At 31.2% G+C, this 24,259-nt stretch overlaps 2 protein-coding genes across 3 annotated transcripts; one reads left to right on the top strand and one right to left on the bottom strand.

The window, feature by feature from the left end:
• The first annotated feature begins 1,451 nt into the window (after positions 1-1,451).
• Positions 1,452-5,571, top strand: NPGR1 (no pollen germination related 1). 2 transcript variants are annotated; one of them, XM_012996270.2, is made up of 5 exons: positions 1,452-2,158; positions 2,265-2,526; positions 3,159-4,285; positions 4,381-4,531; positions 5,060-5,571. In XM_012996270.2, the coding sequence occupies exons 1-5, from the start codon at positions 1,958-1,960 to the stop codon at positions 5,377-5,379; spliced, it is 2,061 nt and encodes a 686-aa protein (XP_012851724.2). In that variant the 5' UTR covers positions 1,452-1,957; the 3' UTR covers positions 5,380-5,571. The 2 variants fall into 2 exon arrangements, 1 of the variants encoding a protein (XP_012851724.2); XR_016030303.1 differs by having other exon boundaries at positions 1,471-2,158; positions 4,381-4,731; positions 4,793-5,571.
• Positions 5,572-16,421: 10,850 nt separating this feature from the next.
• Positions 16,422-20,506, bottom strand: LOC105971454 (uncharacterized). Its single transcript, XM_012996309.2, has 4 exons — positions 20,190-20,506; positions 17,901-18,006; positions 17,599-17,649; positions 16,422-16,718 (listed from the first exon to the last, which is right to left on the bottom strand). Exons 1-3 carry the CDS (start codon positions 20,297-20,299, stop codon positions 17,635-17,637), a joined length of 231 nt encoding a protein of 76 aa, XP_012851763.2. The 5' UTR covers positions 20,300-20,506; the 3' UTR covers positions 16,422-16,718; positions 17,599-17,634.
• Between the last annotated feature and the right edge of the window lie 3,753 nt (positions 20,507-24,259).

Below are 24,259 nucleotides of genomic sequence, written 5' to 3'. Positions count from 1 at the left end.
CCTTGTCCTCAAGGTTCTGCCCAATAATCGTCTCTCTTTTCTGTGTTTCCATCTATGCTTGACGCCATCGAATTGCTTTCCGAGTGAATCCGAAAAACATGACGAACGATCAAGATCTTTACTACATTGTTTATGTTGATCGAACGAACTCTTAAAGGCTTTTGGAAAAATTCTCAATATTTTTCCTGATAAACAAGCCTCTTCAATCACCTTTTCAGATTCCGGTTCATTTACAATCACCAATTCTTGTTCGTATTTTTTGCTTTCAACATCATGGAATTCTTCTAATATCCATAGTGATTCTTCTTTCTCCTTCTTCGTTAGTTTCTCGTCTTCGTCCCAAATTATCTCAGTTGAATCCGATAATTCTTCTTTTGCAGCACTAACGAAAATTTGATCATCGTCGTCTTCATCTCCCTCTAGCGGTAGATTCGGCAGCGGCGGCGGTGGTGGTGGAGATGGCGGTGGTGGAGGTGGCTCTTCAAAAAAATCATCGTCGTCCTCTTCCTCTTCCTCCGGCGATAGGCTCGGCAGCGGTGACGGTGGTGGTGGCAGTGGCGGTGATGGGCGGCGGTCCTTTCGGCTTTTATGTTGGCGTTGACGCCGTCCTTGACTTTGTTCGAGCAATTTTTGGATACCAATCCGTAACTTCTCGACGGATTTTTCCAATCGCTCCAACCGTCTTCTCTCGGACGTCATAATTTCACAAAGTGTTGATGTAATCTCAACTTTGCTCCAGCGTAGCTTTGATATAATCTCTGCCTTGCTAACGAAGCGTTGGTGTTAATCGCAACTTCGCTCTGATACCAATTGATGCGATCTCTTGTGTATCATAAGATTTCTTTACTGAACGTAAGAAAACTCTTCTTTATTATTTCTCTTCATAATAAAACCCTAGCACAAGACGACTATTTAAAGATAATAAAACCCTAGAATCCTAATCTAACTAGAAAAGATAATTACCTAGACTAATAAAATACTTAATATATATCCTAAATATTAAACTCACGGCATATATATATATATATATCATAAATATACTAATCTAATTAATTAATAATAAAATACTAACTAACTAATATTTAAACCATATATTAAATAATATATCGTATCACATTGTATTTTTTATTCTCATGATTATTAAATAAATGGTGAACATGTCATTCATCATTTCAAAATTGTAACTTATGAAGAAAACAAATCTAAATTTTATTTTAATTTCAATTTTATTTTTACTTTCCCTTCATTGTTAGTGTATACTTTTGTCAGAAGAAAAAATGGCATGCCATTAAAGTTAAAATTTTATTATTGAATTTATCAACAAGGGGAGTAAGTCTTGCATTAAATACTTCAAAATGATACTTGAATAACATTATTTTTTGTTCAAATAATTTTTACACATTATCTATTAAAAAAAAAAAAGAAAAAAACCTCAAACCCGAAAAGAACATAGCAGAAAAAAAACAGAGAGAATCTCTCTGTATATCTCGAGACAGCTGCGTATTCTGAAAACACAACACACACATCAAAGACCAAACAATTGACTACCAAACAAAAACATTTTTTTTATTTTCTTTTGCAATAATGGAAATTCATTTAAAACGACCCATTAAATTCAAAACTCAGATCTCCAAAAAACAAAAAAACATCAACGATCACAACTCACAACCGTAGCCATTGTCTAATCAAAGTCAATATGTAAAAGCTTTTTTTTTTTTTTTTTGATAACCCCAAAGCTGAAATCTCTTTCTGTTTTCTGTTTTCTGATTCCACTGTTTCACTTTTATCGTCTTCTTTTTTTTCAAATTTTAGTTATAGTTTTGTTTTCATTTATGGGTTCTTTGAATCTTGGTTTTAAATTTGTACTACGTTAAAGAATTCAAAATTATGCTGTTTATGGTTTTCTTGTAAGAAATAAGTGAAAGGTGATTCCTTATTATTTTTTTGGGGGAAAAAAATGTTGTGTGCTTGTTCCGGAGAGCAGTTCAAAACTGAAGAGGCGGCGGCGCCGCCACATTCTCCGGCGGAATCACTGGCGACGAGGGATTTCTCAGTAAGTGGCCTTTCTTCCACCATTGATTGGGAATCCAAGCTCGAAGATGCTCAAGTTGATGAAGCCGAGTCCACCTTGAAGGAGGCCCTTTCTTTAAACTATGAGGTCTCTCTCTCTCTACTCTCTCTCTACTCTTTCTCTCTCTCTCTCTCTCTCTCTCTCTCTCTCTAGTTTATATAATTTCTAATTTCTAGTCAATATATTTGTTTAGGAAGCAAGAGCATTGTTGGGGAGGCTTGAGTACCAAAAGGGTAATTACGATGCTGCCCTTCAAGTTTTTCAAGGGATTGACATCAAACTGTTGTCTCCGAGAATGTCGAAAGCCATTGCCGAAGGAACTCGCCCCCGTAAATCACGGTCCAGGGGCAGAAATGTAAAACTCTCTGCTTCAATGTCACTTCATTCAGTCAGCCTACTTCTTGAAGCAATTCTGCTTAAATCCAAATCTTTAGCCGCGCTTGGTCGAATTAAAGGTATATTCCCCTCGATTCCATTTTCTTTTTATGAGCATATTAGTGTTTTCGTGCAATGTAGCATCTATTTTAACTTCGCTCTCGTGTTTATTTTTAATTGCTAAACAAATTTGTCTGTTATTTTATTTTAACGTAAACAATGAGCTCCAACGGGTCCGATCACGCGTTACGATTCTTAATTTATGTACGATATTTACTTTCATGCGTTGGAACATAACTCTAGTTATTTAATAAGGTAGATAATGATCCTTCTTATTGGAAGACGATTCTCGAGTTTTTGAATTCGAAATTTATCATTCAATACAACTTACATTTTTTTTTTCGTATCAAATATTGAGATTCCCATGAGATCGTATCGTTATGTTTGCCTTCGACATTCGGTCATGCGGGTTTTACGCTAATAAAAGAAATCAGAGTGTTTCTGTAAGTACCCTTGCATTATACTGAATTGCTGAAAAAATTATGGTGTTAGAAATATTACCAAAATACCCCTATGGTGCATTTTTTTAGCACACAACCCCCTAAACGGTGTTTTTTTTTGGGGGTCGTTTTCTAATAAAATCGAATTCAGGGGGAATTTCGCTAAACGTTGTTTCTGATTATGTATATTCTCTTTCTTGAAATTGCCACAGAATCTGCGAAAGAGTGCAAGCTAATACTGGACACAGTCGAATCAGCTCTGCCAAACGGCACGCACCAAAACATCAACCAAGACACCAAACTGCTCGAAACATTCCACACGGCACTTGAACTTCTCCCCACGCTATGGTTACACGCGGGTTACCTAGACGAATCCATCACAGCCTACCGACGAGCCCTCGTCAAACCTTGGAACTTGCACCCGCAAAGGCTCGCCAAACTTCAAAAGGACTTAGCCTCCACACTCCTCTACTCCGGCATCGGCATCGAAGAATCCATCCTCCTATTATTCGTACTCATGCACAAGATTCTGCATGGCGAAATTCCGTGGGACCCACAAGTTATGGATCATTTGACTTTCGCGCTCTCAATTTCCGGGCAGTTTGAGTACTTGGCGAATCACGTGGAGCAAGTTCGTCCGGGTGTGTATAATCGAGTCGAGAGATGGTACTTTCTTGCGCTTTGTTATAGTGCTGCGGGTGACGATCGGACGGCGCTCAACCTTCTAAAGAAAGTGTCGGGATTTTCGGAAAATAATAAAAAAACCCATTTGCCGTCGTTCTTGCTCGGAGCAAAATTATGCTCTCGAGATCCAAACGAATCTAAAGAAGGGATAAATTTCGCGCGTGGAGTAATTAATGCTTCGTCGGGCAAAAACGAGCACCATACGCTTAGCCAAGCCCATAAGTTTCTTGGATTGTGCTACGGTAACTTGGCGAGAATTTCGGTTTCGGATTTCGAGAGAGTTCGTTTACATAGAGAGTCGATTGACTCGTTGAACCGTACTTGTAAGGACCCGGAGATTATTTTTTGTTTAGGGATGGAAAATGCTGTGCAGAGGAATTTGACTTTGGCGTTTGACCGAGCAATGGCGTACTCGAAAACGAGCGGTGGGAGTTCGGTCAAGGGTTGGAAATTATTGGCTCTCGTTGCTTCGGCGGAGCAGAGATTGAAAGATGCCGAAGCTATAATTGATGTTGCATTGGATGAAACGGGAAATATCGACCAGCTCGAGCTTTTGAGGTTGAAAGCTATCGTTCAAATTGCTCAAGAGCAACCGAAGCGAGCCATCGAAACTTATAGGATTTTGCTGTCACTAGTTCAGGGAAACAGCAATGAGGTGTGTAATAATACTTTTTCGTCAAGTCACTTTTTATTTATTATTTATTTTTTCGTTTCTAATTGTTGAATTTTTTGTTATCTTCGAATCGGCAGGTAATAGTAGGTGAGAGAAGATTGGAGTTAGAAGCATGGTTAGATTTGGCCGGACTTTATTCGGAGCACGAGTTATGGGTCGATTCGGATATTTGCATTAAAAAAGCAAGGTCGATTCAATTTTACTCGCCTCGAAGTTGGCACACAACAGGTTTGATAAAGCCCTTTTTTCCATCCTCGTATTTTTGCAAATAATAATTGAGTTGTACTATGTATAGTAGTGGCGGAGAAAAATTTCCGATTCGTCCGATTCTGATTCGATTTTTTTTTTTTTCGGATTTTTGCTAGTTGTTTTCACCGATTTTTTTTTTTGGGATTGTAATTGGAATTTAATTGAGATTCTGATTTCTAATTTCCGATCCGATTTTAATTTCTAAAAATCCTTCCATAAATTCCGACCTTTTCCATAAACTACTCTTTTATAAGATTATAATTATGTATTTTATATTTTAGGTCAATAAAAAAATTCCGAAATTTTCTATTTTGCAACAAGTTTTTTCATTAATTTCCGAAATTTTGATTTCCGATTTTTGTTGGAACAGAATTGGAAGTAGTTTTTCACTTCGAAATAAAAAAAAAAATTAGGATATTTCTAAAAGTGCTAATTCCGATCTGATCCGTATCATTTGATAATAATATATCGGTTTGCAAAAACTGAATTTGTTGAAATGATTTGCAGGAAGACTATTTGAAGCCCAAGAGCAATATAAAGAAGCAATAGTCGCCTTCTCGGTTTCTTTATCGATAGATTCCGATTACGTGCCGAGTATAATTTCGACCGCGGAGACATTAATGAAGATGGGGAATAAAAAGTCGATTCCAATTGCAAAGAGCTTTTTGATGAACGCGGTTCGTTTGGAGCCGACGAATCACGACGCTTGGTTTAATTTAGGGAAGATTTATAAGATCGAAGGATTGTTAGAGCAAGCGGCGGATTCGTTTCAAGCTGCTCATGAGCTCAAGCTATCTGCTCCTGTTCAAAGCTTTCAATCGAGCTAAGTAAATAAATTAATAAAAAAACGAAGAAAAAAAACCATGTATTGATTCAACAAACTGGTTGTTAACTTTTCTGACATATTGAGAAATTTACCGTGCTCGATTTTTTTGTTAATCGACTTTGTACAGATGACTGTAATTTCTTTTTTGAATGAAAACATGCAAATGAAGGGAAAGGAATTTAGGTTATTGTAACCCTTTCACCTTCCCCTCCCTCCCTATTTTTTTAGTGTATGCAAATATTTATTCTTTTTTTTAAATAAGTAATGTAACCTATGATCATAAGTTAAGTAATTTTTATTCGAATCCTTCCCCTTATCTCCTTCATATACCTCCTGAGGTAATGTCAAATTATGTAAAACCAACTCAGATTTGGATAGTTACAACTACCCCTTAATTATAAATCTTCTTACACGTCCACTCTTATGGTGCCAAATTTAATGAAGGCTGCAGCTATATGCAATACTCATTCCACTTGTGCAAGACCAAATTAAAGAAAGATTTCAAAAGATTCTATTTTATTAAGATGGAATGACAAGTATGCCCATAAATTAAATTGGCTTTTTTTTCTCATGGAAGGCCAAATACAAATAATGAGAAAAAAACAAAAATCGACACCAAGGTGTCGAAAAACTATGCTACAAATCGACACTTAAGCGTCGAATTTCATAAGTAAAAATCGACATTGACATGTCGAATTTGTAGCACAAATTCAAATGTCGAATTTTATACCTCAAAATCGACATCTAAATGTCGAATTTTATACCTCAAATTCGACATCTAAATGTCGATTTTTACCTGTAAAATTCGACCTGTACATGTCGAATTCGTTTCCGCGGGATTTTTTTTGGAAAATCGATATTCTAGCTAAAAAAAACCCATAAATGCATACATTCTTGGGTTCTTCCATCGTAGAATCTTCTATTTTGATGTCTTATGACTCCATACTTGCCATCTTTGTAAGATTTGTTGAGTTTTGATGATTTTGAATTTCTAGGTTTTGTGGGTTAATGGAGGAGGAAGGAGAAAGGTCTTGTGAGTTTTGGAAGATGGAGAAGATGATAGTTGGTCTTGTGGTTTTGTGGTCTTGTGATAGGGTTTTTTGTGTTTTTGAATTTTTGGTCTTTCATATTTGAATTTTTTTATTTTTTTAATAAATAAGGGTATTATAGTATTTATACATTGAAAATTTTAATTTGGTCTTGCACAAGTGGAATTAGTCTTGCATATAGCCACAGCCTTTAATGAAATCTTCTAGATTGTGTGGAATATTTATCAGTTAACCTGTTTTACACCATTCGAGCTCCACATTTGGAAACAAGATAATCATAAAATGTGTCACTTGGCTTGTCATTTGAGAAATTGTAGTGCATAAAGAAACTGCATTTTTGCACAAAACGAGTACAAACTAGAGAACTTTTCACGGAATCTACAAGGTTTTGTTGAATTTGACATTATAAAAGTGGACGTGTAAGAAGATTCATAATTGATGAGTGATTGTAATTACCTAAACATGAATGAGTTTTTTTTAATTTGACCCTATCTCAGAGATGAACTTAATTACCCAAAAAATATGATGACATAAGCAACAAATGCAGCAGTTTTAAGGTCTGAGAAATTTTTTATGAGTTTTTTGGTCTAAGAGAATTTTAATGATTTATTATCGATTTTTTATATATATACTAGTAACTCACCCGTGCGATGCACGGAGATTAATTACAAATGAAATTAAATGAAGATAATTTATCTCTTGATCATGATGTAAAGTTGTAAGATATGAAGCGCAATTAAATATTACATAGATAAATATGCAACCCACAAAACCTAGAACTAATAACATCATTTATATCAAATGACACAAATATTTCCTGTAATGCAATCGACACGTGAATCTTATGTGGAGTACTAACTAACTTTAGTAATGAACTTGATAGCAGATAATTCAAGCAAAATAGCATGTAGGTTTATCATTAACCACGTCGAAACAGTGATGCCACTACTTAAACAAAAATTACAACTCTTGCACAATCGCTAACACTAACACTAATCGTAATCATAATCCTAATGCTAATGTAACCCTAATACTAATACTAATATAACACTAATAGCAACACTAAGTCTAAAACTATAATACTAAGACTAATATTAATACTAATATTAATATTAACATTAATACTAACACTAATACTAATACTAATACTAATACTAATACTGGTACTAATATTAATGATGCTAGTGTTAATGCCAATGTCAATGTCAACGCCAACGCCAAAGCCAACGCCGACGCGAACGCGAACACGAAACGCGGACACTAATGCTAACACTAACACTAATGCTAACACTAACACCAACACTAACACTAACACTAACACTAACACTAACAAACACTAATACTAACACCTATACGAATACTAACATTAATACCAATATCAATACCAATACCAATACCAATACCAATACCAATATCAATACCAATGCCAATACATATACCAATACCAATACTATACTAAAGGATTCCATGCCATATAGTAGTATATCTTCAAATTCATGTTTATAAATGTAAAAAAATATATAATTGTTTTTAAAATTTGGTAAATAGCACTTAACCAACCCCCTGTGGTTTCCCAGTTTTGCATTTCACATCATCTAGTATCAATTTAAGTATTTTACCCCCTTGTGGTTATCAAGGTGTAGCGGCCGTTTAAGAATCGGTTAAAACTAAAAGAGAGTGCATCTCACTCTCCCAAATTGAGTGCATTTCACTCGCCCAATCCCTAAACAGATAATTTTTTAAATTAAGGGACAAAATTGAAAACAATGTTGAAACTAAATGGTTAAATGGAAACTTTTTAAAACTTAATTAAAACCTTTTCTTTCTTTAGAAGATTCGCCGCACGCACACATACCCCCAACCTTTCACCTTATCCCCCGGCGACGCCAACACGTACATACACTCCCTCAATCTTTCTTCTTTCCTTCAGAAAATCCGTCGCACACCAACCTCCGCAAATCTCATTTGAGGGATGAATTTCTCCTTATCCTCTACAATTCAACTCTCCAAAGCCGAATCCCAGTTTGCAGGTTCAAGTTTGGAAAATGGAGAAAGAAAATGGTGATTAACATCCGACGACGTTAGCAATTGAAAGGAGAAGAAGCGAATGGAGGATTGTTGTGGAGATAAGACAGTGGAAGGAAAGAGGTAGTGGAGGATGTGAACGGAGAAGAAGGGAAGTGATTGTGAACGCCTGAACGGAGAAGATGATGATTAGGATTCGGGTTTTCAAGAAAGTCTGAAAATTTGTAGTTTAGCCCTATGGATTCGGGTTATTTATAATTAAATCATAGTGAATTTACATTTTTCCATAAAAGGAAAATATAAGAAGTTAGTCATGCTTTTGACCTACAAATTGTAGAAAAATAAAAGGGTACTTCAGGTATTTAATATTTTCCGTTAGTTAATTGGATGGCTGCTACAAATGGATAACCACAGGGTATTTAATTGCCTAAATTGATACCAGAGGGGGTGAAGTGCACAAAGGTGAAACCACAAAGTAGTTAAGTACTATTTACCATTAACAACACGAATTCAAGTAACACAAAATGGAAGGAAATAAAAAAAACATAAACTTTATCTCTTAATTCAGAGTTGTAACATATAAAATTCAATTAAATATTACAAAGAATAAAACGCGATAGGCACAAAACACGATATAAAGATTATGTGAAATCATTTAAAACATTTGGTATAATTGTATTTCGTGGAATCCAATTTACAACACCATGTCAATCTTCTGCAAAATAACTAACTTAACAACAAACACGGTAGCAGAGAAGTAACACAATAGATATTCAAATAATCTGTAAGTTTATCACCAACAACATTCAATTAGTGATGAACATTACTCAAACAACAGTACAACTTATAAATATTGCAAAAGGGACAAGACGTATGCGCCATTATTGATACCAATGCTGATACCAATACCGATACAAATACGGATACCAATATTGATACCAATATTGATACTAATATCGATACTAATACTGATACTAATTAATATCGATACTCATACTAATAATAATACTAATATTGATACAAATACTAATACTAATTTACTAATGATATACTAATACTAATACTTTTACTAATCGTAATCCTACAAATACTAATGATAATATTAATATTAATATTAATACTAATACTAATACCATGCCAATACTAATGTTAATAATGATACTAATATTAATGCTAATACTAATACTAATAGTATTACTAATTATAATAATATTAATATTGATACTGATATTCATCACTGATACTCGTACTAATAATTATACCGATATTAATACTAATACTAATACGAATACGAATACTAATATTAATGCTAATATTAATACTAATACTAATACTAATACTATAACTAATACTAATACTAAAAATAATATTAATACTTATACAAATAGTAATATGAATACCAATACTAATAGGGATACTAATACTAATAATAATACTGATAGAGATAGTGGTACTTATACTAATACTGATAGTGATACCAATACTCATACTGATATTGAAACTAATATTGATACCGGAACTGATACTGATACTAATAACGATACTCATACTAATACTGATATTGATAATAATACTAATAAAAATACTGATAGTGATACTAATACTGATAGTGATATTGATAGTAATACTGATACTGATACTTATACTGATACTGGTACTGATACTGATGTTAAAACTGATACCAATACCGATAGAGATACTGATACTGATACTGATACTAATACTGATAATAATAATGATAATGATAATGATAATGATAATGATAATGATAATGATAATGACAATGATAATGATAATGATAATGATACTGATAATATTAATATTAATATTAATATTAATATTAATACTAATAGTAATATTAATACTAATACTAATACTAATACTAATACTAATACTAATACTAATATTAATACTAATTATAATACAAATATTAATTCTAATATTAATACTAATATGTTAATATTGTTAGTGTTAATGCTAATTTACATGTACTAATGGTAATATTAATTTTTATGTCAATGCTAATCTGGATATTCTAATGCTAATTATAATTGTAATCGTAATAATATCCAAATCCTTATCCTATTCCTAATCCTATTCATAATATTAAGACATAGAAAAAACAATAATCTTGGATAAATTACAAAAAATCAATCAAAGATGATATGATGGAATCTTGGAATATTAAAGATTCCTTTATATTGGTGATTTGATATTTAATTTGAAATAATAATTAATAAATAGTTTGCATAATCCGTTTTAATATATAATAATATGATCCAAACTATAAAACGGATTATGCAAACTATTTATTAATTATTATTTCAAATTAAATATCAAATCACCAATATAAAGGAATCTTTAATATTCCAAGATTCCATCATATCATCTTTGATTGATTTAAAAATTGTGAATGTGTTATTTAAGAAGAATAAAGATTTCGTGTAAAGTCCCCCGAAAGATAACTATCAAAATAAAATATTAAATATCAAATAAATATTTGCAAACTTTTTTTTGATATTTTTTGGGTGGAGTTGCTCTAAATATGTACCTAATAATATATTTCGGTGTTACAGTGGAATATAGTATATAGTACATACGATCATTATACATTTTAAACATACCAATTGATATTCTTAATCTTTGGTATTAAATAAACCGAACAAACGAATTTAATACCAAAGATTTAGAATAACATTATATTGTTATGTTTTGAAAAATATATAAAATAGGTTTTTTTATTTGTTATCAATTGATTATACTTAACTTTTATTATTCGATTTATTAATATTATCATGGGGAAGTTTTTTTTTTTTTTTTTTTAATTAGTACATAATTAGAACTATCAAATAAATCATAAAAGTTATTGTCACCGGCATCTAATGAATAGAAAAGAAAAGTTCAAAAATTAGCATGAAATTCATTTTCAATATGGTAAAAAAATTTGTAGATTACTATTGTACACATCGCAGGAAAAAAAAAAAACCAGTGTCAATTGCCGCAACATACTAAATTCAAATATGTATATTTTTTTACAAAGATAATACTAATATATAATAATAAATTAGGAAAAAAGAAAAGACATATTCTTTCATCATGGTCTTATAAAATGTATAAAATCAAATGATTTAACCTACAATATTTTTTTAATACAAAAATTTATGTTACAACACAATCATGCAATTACAATAACTGACATTTAAAATTTTAAAATAAATAGGCAAGACGATAAGAAATGTAAATTTAAATTTCACAAATGACAACAGTAATAATGGTAAGTAAATCATGTCATGCCATGCACATAAATTTTTTTACCATATTGAAAAAGATTAGAAAACACCAAATGGGGATTTTAACTAACGCCTGGAATATTGCATGTGTTAAGTAGTGGTCTCGACATCTACACATCTACGTAAATGTGGCTTGCATTTGAAAAACAAAATGGTGAGAAAAGTAGGGCATATTTGTTACTTAAATGTGGTTTTTTTTTTTCTTTTTGAAACAAAATTTGTTTCTAAAATTATATGGATGGCATATTTTAGGTTTTGTAATGGGGAGTTTATTGCTTTGGAATATAAAAATAGATAATATCCATATATATGAACATTAAATTAAAAAGGGGTAATGGCAAATAGGCCCATGACAAGGGCACTTAATTAAAAAAGGGACATCCAACTTTTTTGTTTCTCAAATAAACCCACCCCATTCAAACTTATTTGCAAATAAGGAAAATCCCTTTATATATACCAAAATTACCCTCAATTCATTGAAACCCAATTCAACTCCAATTTCATGATTTACACCCCAATTTTGCCCAATTTCATCAATTAACCAATTTTAACCCTAATTTCAATTTTGACCCCAATTTTAACCCTAATTCTTATCAGTTCCACCCATTATGCTCTAACTTCTTAAATATTACACATTGACCCCGGATTTAAACAAATATATCACATTAACCCCCAAAACTTTTTTTTTTTAGAAAATAAATTTTTTTTCTGAAATATTTTTTTCCGGCCAGATTCCGGCGTTGACCGCCGGAGACCGCCGGTCTCCGGCGTTAACTTTTTTTTTTTTTTTTTTTTTTTTTTTTTTTTTTTGAATTTTCGTTTTCCCGAAATTTTTTCCGGCCGGTCAACGGCCGTTGACCGCCGGGTCTCCGGCGTTGACTTTTTTTTTTTTTTTTTTTTTAATAATTTTGTTTTTTCTTAAAAAAAATATTTTAATTAATTTTACTGTCTTGGCTGCTAAATTACTGTCTCCGGCAGCTATTTAACTGTCGGAGACTGAAATTTAACTGTTAATTGACTGTTTTTTTTTTCTTCAAAAATATTTTTAATTAATATTACTGTATTCGTTGCTAAATTACTGTCTCCAGCAGTTATTTAACTGTCGGAGACACTTATTTAACTGTTAATTGACTTTTTTATTCTTAAAAAAAATATTTTTAATTAATATTACTGTATTCGTTGCTAAATTACTGTCTCCAGCAGTTATTTAACTGTCGGAGACAGTAATTTAACTGTTAATTGACTTTTTTATTCTTAAAAAAAATATTTTTAATTAATATTACTGTATTCGTTGCTAAATTACTGTCTCCAGCAGTTATTTAACTGTCGGAGACAGTAATTTAACTGTTAATTGACTTTTTTATTCTTAAAAAAAATATTTTTAATTAATATTACTGTATTCGTTGCTAAATTACTGTCTCCAACAGTTATTTAACTGTCGGAGACAGTAATTTAACTGTTAATTGACTTTTCTTTTTTTTTTTTTAATTTTTTTCCTTACAAAAAAATTTGTTTTAATTAATATTACTGTCTTGGATGTTAAATTACTGTCTTCAACAGTAATTTAATTGTCTTAGACAATAATATTAATAATATTACTGTTCGAAAAAATAATATTCATAATATTACTGTCCCAAACAGTAATATTACTGTCTGAGACAGTAATTTAGTAGTCAAGACAGTAATATTAATTAAAATATTATTTTTCTAAGAAAAAACAATTCAAAAAAAAAAAAAAAAAAAAAGTCAACGCCGGAGACCGGCGGTCAACGGTGGTTGACCGACCGGAAAAATAATTCAGGAAAAAAAAAATTTCAAAAAAAAAAAAAAAAAAAAAAAAAAAAAAAAAAAGTCAACGCCGGAGACCGGCGGTCTCCGGCGGTCAACGCCGGAATCTGGCCGGAAAAAATATTTCAGAAAAAAAATTATTTTCTGAAAAAAAAAGTTTTGGGGGTAAATGTGATATATTTGTTTAAATCCGGGGTCAATGTGTAATATTAAGGAAGTTAGAGCATAATGGGTGGAATTGTTAAGAATTATATTATTGAGGGTATTTTAGACTAAAGACATGGGGATGGGCTTAATTGAGAGACTGTTTTTTTGTGGACTAAAATGCATTTAAGTCCCATGTGATGGGCCTTTTTGCCATTTGCCCAATTAAAAATTGCATAAATAAATATAAAATCAAAAGCACATCCTTGATTGGTGCAACTTCAAATAAATAGATACTATCCTTAAAATAAAATTAAAAAAATTAATTAGTGAAATAATGGGTAATAAATTAATAAATGATATTGGAAGAATAAAACAATATATATATATATATATATATATATATATATATATATATATATATATATATATATATATATATATATATATATATATATATATATATATATATATATATATATATATACATATATATTAAATTAAAAATTGTGTAATAAAATCAGAAGCACGTCTTTGATTGGTGTAAATAAATAGATAATATCCCTACAGTGAACAAAAATATATATATTTAATTAGTGAAATAATGGGTAATAAATTAATAGATAGATCATAACATGGGAAGAATAAAACAATAATTTTTTTTTTTTGAGAATATAGCATATTCTCCAAAACTTCAAGGCTTAATAGACAGATCATAACATGGAACCAAAAACCAACACCGATTTAATATAAGAACAAATGAACAATTGATATATAGTTCATATGCAAGTAAACATAAATTTAAGGATTACACGTAAACATAAATTTAAAACATCGTTCATAAAAATAAAGTGAGATAAAATAATTTAAAATTAATACAGAATACACTTATCGGAAATTAAATACATGTTAGGAATCAGATGTCAATGAATGTAATCGAAAATTGAAATTGAAAAAAAAATTCAGTAAAACAAATTACGATAATTATTACAAAAAATAAAAATAAAAATAAAAAACATTCAAGCAACAGAACGATGAAACAATATGTGACAAAAAGAAAAGAAGCACTCACTCATACATTTATTTGGAATAAAATAGAATAATGTGATGATTGATGATATTGTACCAGGTTATATAGTCCTATTTGCATGATGAAAAAAGAAACTATAAATTGAATATGGTAATGCTATCAATAACATTAAAAACAATATATATGGACACACTTTTTTAATTTGAAATTATTTGAAAATGACTAAGAATCCGGTGGAAAAAAGAAAAGAGAGAGGAATAAAATGGAACAAAAAATCCGGAAAATATTATAGTAAATAAAAGTCAATAGAGTTTATTAACTATACCAATATATATGGACATGATTGTTTGAAATCTTGGAACGTAATTTAAAATAAATTAAAATAAGAAATGGACATATGACTTCCTTATTCGTAAGATTTGAATGATCATTCTATAATTAATAAGAGCTGGATTAATGGTAATTAATACTACCTAATTTTATGTACATGACGTGGAATGTAAATGAAAGAAATTGATGACATATTTTTTGATATTTATTTCCACCAATCAAATTGACACATGGGATAAAATTGGGGACATGTCACATAATGAAATTGGGGACATGTCAATCAATTAGGTGTGAAATTAAACTTTTATATAATAATATAGATATTGAAAAGAATATTTTGAAATTTAAAATTGTAAGTTCAAAATTTGAAACCCGAAATTTTATAATTTCAAATTTCAAATGTAATTTAACTATTATTTCGGATTTCGAAATTTCAAATTAATAAAATATATTAAAATATAATAATGTATAAATAAAACAAATTATAAATTAATCCGGTATAATTTTTTTAACGTATAATAGAAATGCGCAATTTCAAATTATTATTAACAAAAAATATTGTATATTTATTAAAAGATACAATGTAAAAAAAATTTGTTAATAATTCGGTTTTATTGAATGGATATTCGAATCTTCCAAAATATAGAAAAAAAAAAGAAAAACTGTATTCCTTTATTTTAATATTAAAATAAATTCTTGAAAATTATTAGAATATTGGAAAAAAAAAATTGAGTATCCTTAATTTTTTCAATAAATATATTTTGAAATATTGAAAATATAAATTCAATATTTTTTTCGAATTGATAGAAATTTACATTTAAAAATAATATATATACATGTGGTAAATGTTTAAATGAGTGTACAAATGTTAAATAGGAAATAACTTAAATACATACCAAATTAAAAATGACAACTAATAAATTGAGTAATCCACCTCATCAATTTAATGACAACTAAGCAATTTTGATAAATGACATAGACATTTGCCACATGTTATTCATAGAGGGCATAGATCCTCTTTTTATATTATATATAGATAAATCTATTTTATATATTTAAGATTTCTTTATAAAAATAGATGAAAATTTAACTTCTAAATAAGTTGCTCAAAGTTGAAAACTTAATAATTAATTGAAAGTTGTACTTTTCATGTTTTCATATAAATTCTATTTATTAGGATATATTAAGTACAAAAAATAAACTAAAAACTAAAATTTATTTGCAAAGAGTGAAACTTCTACATTAGCTATTTGAAGTGATTTTCGAGATAATTGCAATCACCACCAACTTTTATAAATAAATAAATATCTAGCATATTTCAACTTTTATAAATAAATAAATATCTAGCATATTTCATCCAGCGTAGCATCTACAGAACCCTACAATCTGTCTCCAACACACTTGACATAAATAAATATGTTTTGAGACAATGAAATATTGCTTTCAGGAATCAGGGGTATTATAGATACTTCATATTTATGCATTTTTTCATCAAATATATATACACAAGTTACACACAGTGTCTCAACACAAAAGACACACACACACACAATTAGCCAAGAGATCAATAAACAAAGAAGAGAAGAAAAAAAAGGACAACTTATTAAGCTTTATCAACTTCTTTACACACAACCTTGTATTAAAGATGCTTATCGACTGGTCCCGCCATAGTTGTTCACGAAATCTGCAAAGATAAAATTTCGTACAGAAATTTATCATAACAACTGCATTTCAAGATACAAATATGAATTCAAAATAATGTTATGCATTCGCATTACACCACCAAGTATCAAGATTTGAAACGAAAATAACGGAAGTTCTATCAATTGTATAAATTAAAAAGAAAAGAAAAACAAATTCGGTGAGATTCAAATCAATGTTCTTTTTTTTGAAAAAACAAATGTATCTTCAATTACTATACTATTGAAACAAGGGTACATTACGGTCAACCCCCCTGAGGTAATGACAAATTACGAAAAAAAACCCTCATATTTTGGTAATTACAACAACCTGCCTCTCTCTGAGGCTCCTTACACGTCGACCCTTATGGTGTCAAATTTAACATAATCTTCTAGATTCCGTGGAATGTTCTCTAGTTTGTACGTGCGAAAATGCAGTTTTTGATCCACCATAATCTAATACTTAGAAGCCAAGAGACACATCTTGTTTCAAAATGTGGAGCTCGAATGAGGTAAAACGAGTACAAACTGGAGAATATTCCACTAAATTTGACACTGCAATGGTGAACGTTTAAGAAGATCCATAGTTGAGGGGTGGTTATAATTAGTTAATCAAGAGAAGTTTTTTCGTAATTTAACCTTACCTCAGGTACCCATTTTTTTTAACGTAAATTTAAGCTGTAAAACATAGAGCATATTATTTTTTTTAAAACATGCCCCAAATCTAAGTTAGAATCCCATCATTATGTGTTCTTTTTTCCATCTTTTTGTGAAAAACAAAATCTATCTTCAATTGCCGTACTATTGAAACAATGAACAAAAATCACAAACACAAGGAAGGTAGCACATATCACTAAAATGAAAAATGAAAATATTCGTACTTACATTGTGCGATCAAAGTCTAGCAAAGAAGAGTCAACCTCATCCCATCTGCCACTGCATTTACGAAAAAAAAAAAAAGAAAAAAAAAAAGAATCAAAATTGATAAATTCGTAGCATCGTTGCAGGGGTATTATTTTTCTATTAAGTGCAAACGAAATTATAGATAATCGAGCAAAAAGGAAATACAACCAAGTTTCAACAAATTGGACCATTGAATTTCACATAAATAAATAAAAGAAATCAATAAAAAATCAAGACGATGAAAAAGAATCATAATCAAGAACCTAATAATAGAAGGAAAATACCTTAAGAGCTGGTTCGCCTTTGTTGGTGTTAGCATTTTGTTTTGTGATAGCTGCTATCTGTGCTTTTGCAGCTCGCCCTGCTGCCGATTTGTCGAATTCCTCTTGTCTGCAATCACGGTTGCAAAAGTACAAATTAGTTTTATATTCAAGAATGACCTTCTTATCCTTCAAAAAAACACTTGAGGTTCGAACAAAAAGATTATTTTTTAGTAATTGATTCCTGGTCAAATATTCGGGTAAGAGTGCTCATATTTCCATTTGAAGCATGCAAGACCAAATGAACGTATTGTCTAATTGCAGTTTCTCTTGTGATAAAGAAGCCCAGAGAAAATAAAATTGGTAAATTAACGCAATAAGGCCACTTTTCCTACATCAAAACTAGCCAATTGGAAACTAGAAATTATATATTAACTTCACCCTTTCTTTCTTTAAGTGATCCGCACAATGCATGAAAGAGGCTATCTTAAAGTTTTTCGTTTCTGTATAATATATAGTGATTTAATTTTTTCCATTTCTTTCAGCAAAAAAAAAAAACGACAGCTCTTGTAAAATCCTTTCCTTTAGAAGATTATCCACACCAATACAAATATAGACATTTATCTTCTAATAAATGACACGGCTTCAGATTTTTTTCAGCTCCACAAAACAAGTTAAATCTTGAAACGCAATTACGAAAACTTTAAAATATTTGGGGCCAAAAGCTCAAACCTTTTATTCATAACTATATCTTCACCATCTTTTCTTTCAAACGAGACAAAAAAAAATGTAGCCTTCGAACTCCATTTAAGGTTCCTAAAGCACTAGTGCAAGAAAAGTTATATACCGATCTGGACTGTAGATTATAACATTTTTTTTCCCAGTTAAATAATTTCATCAATATCCGCATAGTCGAACTTCCAGTCCAGATCCATAAAACTAGAAACATTTACCTCAATCCCCATATAAATTCCTCGATATCTAGTTTCCACGAACCTACCCAACTCGTATTCTATCCTTATGCGTATAACATTGGACTTAAAAACAAACAAGACAAGAAGTTTGTAACATGTTTAAAAGTTGGGTAAATTGCACTTAACACCCCAACACTCATGTGGTTACAATTTTTTGCAGATGACCCCCTTCTGCTTGTAATATCAGCACATAACCTCCTTGTGGTTGATGGGGTAGCTTCCGTTAGTTTTTTCATCAAACTTAACCGCATGTGTCAAACGTCAAAACAATTCTTTTGCAGATGACCCCCTTGTGCATACATTTTCCCCTTCATTGTTGCAGATGACCCCCTTGAAGTTTGACAGTTAAGTTTTGACGGAAAAACTAAGGGAAGCTACCCTGTAAACCACAAGGGGTTATGTGCTGATATTACGAGCACAAAGAACTTATCTGCAAAAGCTTGTAACCACAGGGGTTTTAAGTGCTATTTACCCATAAAAGTTTGTGCTGGTTGAAAATTACAAGGAACGCATAAATTACTTTAGCTGTAAATGATATTTTTCGGAACAAGCACAAGCAGAAGGGCTAAAGCACAAAGGGGAAAACAAATCAAATATGAGCTCACATCATTTTGCTCTACCACTTTTATACTGAACTAACAATTATAACACCCAATCGTGAAGGAGAAACATACAAGTAAGGGTAAAGTACGGCCACCCCCTGAGGGTAAGGTCAAATTACGAAAAACCCCCCTCCTGTTTGGGTAATTACAACCACCCCTCGCAACTATGAATCTTCTTACACGTCCACCCTTGCGAAGTCAAATTTAGTGGAATCTTCTAGATTATGTGAAATAGTCTCCAGTTTCTACCCGTTTTATCCCATTTGAGCTCCACATATTGAAAATAAGATAACCATCTCTTATCTTATAAATATCAGATTGTGGTGCATCAGATCAGATTGTGGTGGATCATAAACAGTATTTTTCCACGAAACGAGTACAAGCTAAATAACATTCCACGGAATTTAGAAGATTATGTTGAATTTGACACCATAAGTGTGGACGTGTAAGAAGATTCATAGCTAGGGTGGTTGTAATTACTCAAATAAGAGGATTTTTTTCGTAATTTGACCTTACCTCGGGTAAATATGCCTCCCAAACAACAACACTGTTAAAGTGAACTAAATCACGCATACACAAACGAATCGTATTCAAATCAATCCATTCAGAATCAAAGCTGGGAAAACTGCAATTGACCCACTACGATTAATGAAAAAAATCCAATCTTGTTTTTTTGCCCAACAGGTAATAGAAATCGAAGATGAATGTATAAATAACTAGGAAATAAAAAAGGGGACCTTTTCTGGGCAGCTTCGGCGGCTCTAGCGCGGGCTTCTTCAGAGGACAAACGCTCCTCTTCACGGCGGCGCTGCTTACTTCCTCCATCGAAGCAAGCAAAGCAACCCATCTCACTAATTCTCCTCTCTTTGTTTGAGATTAATTTTATTTGGGGTTTCTCTTGTAGGGATTTGTTTGAGATTTATGAAGATGGGTAGAAATTGAATATTTAGAGGAACGATCAATTGAGTCTTCGTGTAAATAAATATGAACTATATTCTTTTCCTTTTTTCCAATTCAACCTCCAAACCGGTAAATGCCCATAAAGTTTGCTTTTTATGCAAAGTAGGTATATGCCACGTTTGGAAGCATTTTCGTACTTTTTTTAAATTTTATTTTGGGAAAACAAATTTAGGGTGCATTTTGCTATTAATTTTTTTTTTTAAATCTCACAATAAATTAATGTAGAGTGCAATGTTGATGTGATTTATACAATTTTAGGGTGAATTTTGCCGATTTTGAAATGCTAGGGGTGCAAATTGGCTAACATAGTCAATTCTGGGTGGGAAACGCAATTATTTTTAGAAAAGCTTAAAGAAGATCAACTAGTAAGGAGAAGGGCCCAAAAGATCTCGAAAGAAGTCAATTTGCGGAATGAAGGGAATTTAGCTTTTGATGGAAGTTCAAGAAGCACGAGAATAGTTATAAGTAACATAAAGAGGAGGTTTTAAGTGCTTTTAATCCTATTATTTCATTTCTAAACAGAGTATAGTAAAACTCGTCTGTCTTTTATTTTGAAATTTATTAACTATCGCAATGTTCGACTATCTTGTTACAAGTCACAATAACCATATTAATAAATTAATTTATATTATTAAAAAAAAAATTGTTAAATATATATGAAATGTTGTTCACTTGTTTGTAATAAACACTTTTCCATCCAAAGTACATTTTTAACCATGAAAAAGTAAAAAAATAATTACCTTCGCTATCTAAAAATCTTCTCCAAGCATTTCAATGGACACATATTTTCTCTCACATTTCGAGTTTGATGATGTAAAATTTATGTCAAAATGTTCGTTTTAACTTGTAGATTAAAATATGAAAATAATTGAAAAAACATCATATAAACGGTTTTAGATTGAAAAAAAAAAAAGCGTTGTGGTCGTTCCACTCATTGTAAGGCGTTGTAGAAGCATCTTTGGGGGCTTCACTACCTAAAATGAGGACCTTGCTCCGTGCTTCATAGCCCCATGCAAACAATGGGAAGTGAAGCCCAGAGTAAGTTCTTCGCTCTGGGTAGTGAAGCACGTAACAATATAACAATCTATTTTTTTGAATTTTAATGTGCCCCCAACGTGCTTTGTAGCTCAGAGTAAATATACTTACTTTGTGTTGCGCTTCAGTACTGGGTAGTGAAGCACGAAGTAGGTAAGTAAGTATGTTAACTCCGCGCTATGAAGCCTAAAGTCGGATAGCGGGGGGATGCAGTTTATGAATAAGACTTCGTACATGATACAGTCTGGCTTGGCGTATCGACGGGCGGGTGATTACGACCTCCAATAGTAGAACAGAGATGTATATACAGATCGATAGATGGATCTGTCACTTATAGAGATTGAGTTGTTACTTCTAGAGATGGAGCCGGTACATTCAAATTGTGTCATTTGCCCCTCAGCTATCCAACCACGATGTTGACTTTGTGCATCCTAATGTAGATGAATTATGATTCGCATCTTGTATAGTAAGACGCTATCATCCATCACGACCTTCTATACCCCATAACGCAAAAGATTACATGCAGTTCATTGAACCAGACTTTCGACTTGTTACGATATCGATATTCTTTCCTCATCCTTTATAGGCCATTCACGTTAAATATTGTCAGTCTTGTGGAAAGACTAATGTCTAATCTCATGACCAAGACTAACGGCCGAGTTCATCACCCACTCAACCAGTGTATCTTTACTATATATCAAATGCAGTTGAAATTCTGAAAAATTGAATGTAATCATGTAACTCGAATGTTTCATTATATTCATCAACGTTTATGTATACTTCCAGTTTTCAGATTAATATAGTTAGCAAAATATTACAACTAATGAATAAAAAATCATGCATGTGTCCGTGTGAATTTACGCGAACACATGCCATGTGTTTGCGTAAATACATACGACCTTAAAAAACAAAAAAAACAAAAAATTGCTTGTGTGAATTTACGTGACACGTGGCATGTGTTCGTGTGAAAATACACGAACACTTTGCATGTGTTTGTGTAAACACACACGAATGCACAAAAAAAAAAAATGTGTTTGTGTTAATTTAGGCGAACACACGGCATGTGTTCGCCTAAATTCACACAAACACATGAAGATTCGAGAAAAATCGAAAATGTTACCCCCGGGTTTATATTATTTGGATCCATTTAAGAAATTGTTGACTATCCATTTATTTTTTGAGTAAAATAAAAGGTCTATTCTATACTACACCAGGTGAAATATAGCGGGTCGATCTTTATTATTCTTGTACACACAAATGCACACATCCATATTGGTGTATGTAGATCTACGGTAAAAAAATCACCCAGTATAATCTTCTCCGAATGTAGCATAAAAATAACTGTACCATCATATGGTAAAATTTTAAGGGGTTTTTGTGAATAAGTCCCCAACCAATCATGTTTATTATTCTAGGTTGAGGGGCTATATCTCTTTCACCAATAAGCTCATACATTTAATATTTATTATAAATAAGGAAAACATTCATGTATATGTCAATATTACCCTCAACCATTTATACTCAATTTTTAATTGTAACCCCAATTTAATCAATTTTGTCCACAAAAATCCAATTTTGACCACAAAATTTCAATTTTGACTTTTTTTTAGCATACTTTAATATGCTCCAATTTCATCATTAACTTAATTTAATTTCAATTTGACCCCAAATTTCACAAATTATTCAATTTTGACCCAAAACGTTTTTTTTCAAAAAAAAAATTTTTGCCGCCGGATTCCGGCGTCAACACCAGTCTCCGGCTTTGACTTTTCAATTTTATTTTTCTTTCGGATTTTTTCCCCGGTTTCCGTCGTTGACTTTTTCTTTTTGCTTTTTTCTTTTTTCTTTTCTTTTCTTCCAGATTTTTTCGCCGGTTTCCGGCGGTCTCCGGCGTTGACTTTTTTTTAGTGTTTTTTAATTTTTTTTTTTTTTTTTTTTTTTACGTCTGCCGCTAAACGTTGACCGTAATTGTGCTGTCACTGACAGTAAATTAACGTAATTATATTGTCAATGACATTTAATTAACGTAATTGTACTGCCGTTGACAATACATTTATGTAATTGTGCTGCCGTTGACAGTAAATTAATGTAATATTATTATTTTTTATTTTTTGTTGTTTCTTTTATTTTGTTTGATTTGTTGACAAGTCAACGTAATTTTATTACTGTCGTTGACAGTAAAATAACTGTAAACACAATAATATTACTGTCAACAACATCAATATTATTATTTTTTTGGGTTTTTTGTTTTGTTTGAGTTATTCACGGAGTAACGTAATAATATTACTGTCAATTATTGTAATATTACTGTAAACACAATAATAATACTGTGGTTGACGCTAATATTACTGTTGTTATAGTTATATTGCTGTCAACCACATCAATATTATTATTTTGTTTGGATTTTTTGTTTTGGTTGAGTTATTCACGGAGTAACGTAATAATATTACTGTCTATTATTGTAATATTACTGTGGTTGACGGTAATATTATTGTTGTTATAGTGATATTACTGTCACTTATAGTAATATTAATTCTTTTGGTTTTTTTTATTATGTTTACATTTGTTGAACGGTCAACATAGTAATATTACTCTATTACACAATAATAATGAGTTTTGTTGTGTTAATATTACTGTGCTAGAGATTAATATAGCAATATTAATGTGTTAAACTGTAGTTTAGTTAATTTTACTGTGTTTAACAGTTAATATTACTGTCAATCACAGCAATATTGTTGTTTAAACGAAAAAAAAAGTTACAGAAAGAAATTTTTTTTTTTTTGAAAAGTCAACGCTGGAATCCGGCGGGAAA

Source organism: Erythranthe guttata, chromosome 3 (assembly GCF_056151865.1).
Source record: "Erythranthe guttata isolate IM_541 chromosome 3, IM_541, whole genome shotgun sequence".
NCBI classification, from domain to species: Eukaryota; Viridiplantae; Streptophyta; class Magnoliopsida; order Lamiales; family Phrymaceae; genus Erythranthe; species Erythranthe guttata.
Note: the sequence above shows the minus strand (reverse complement) of the source record. Positions and strands in the feature narration are given on the sequence as shown.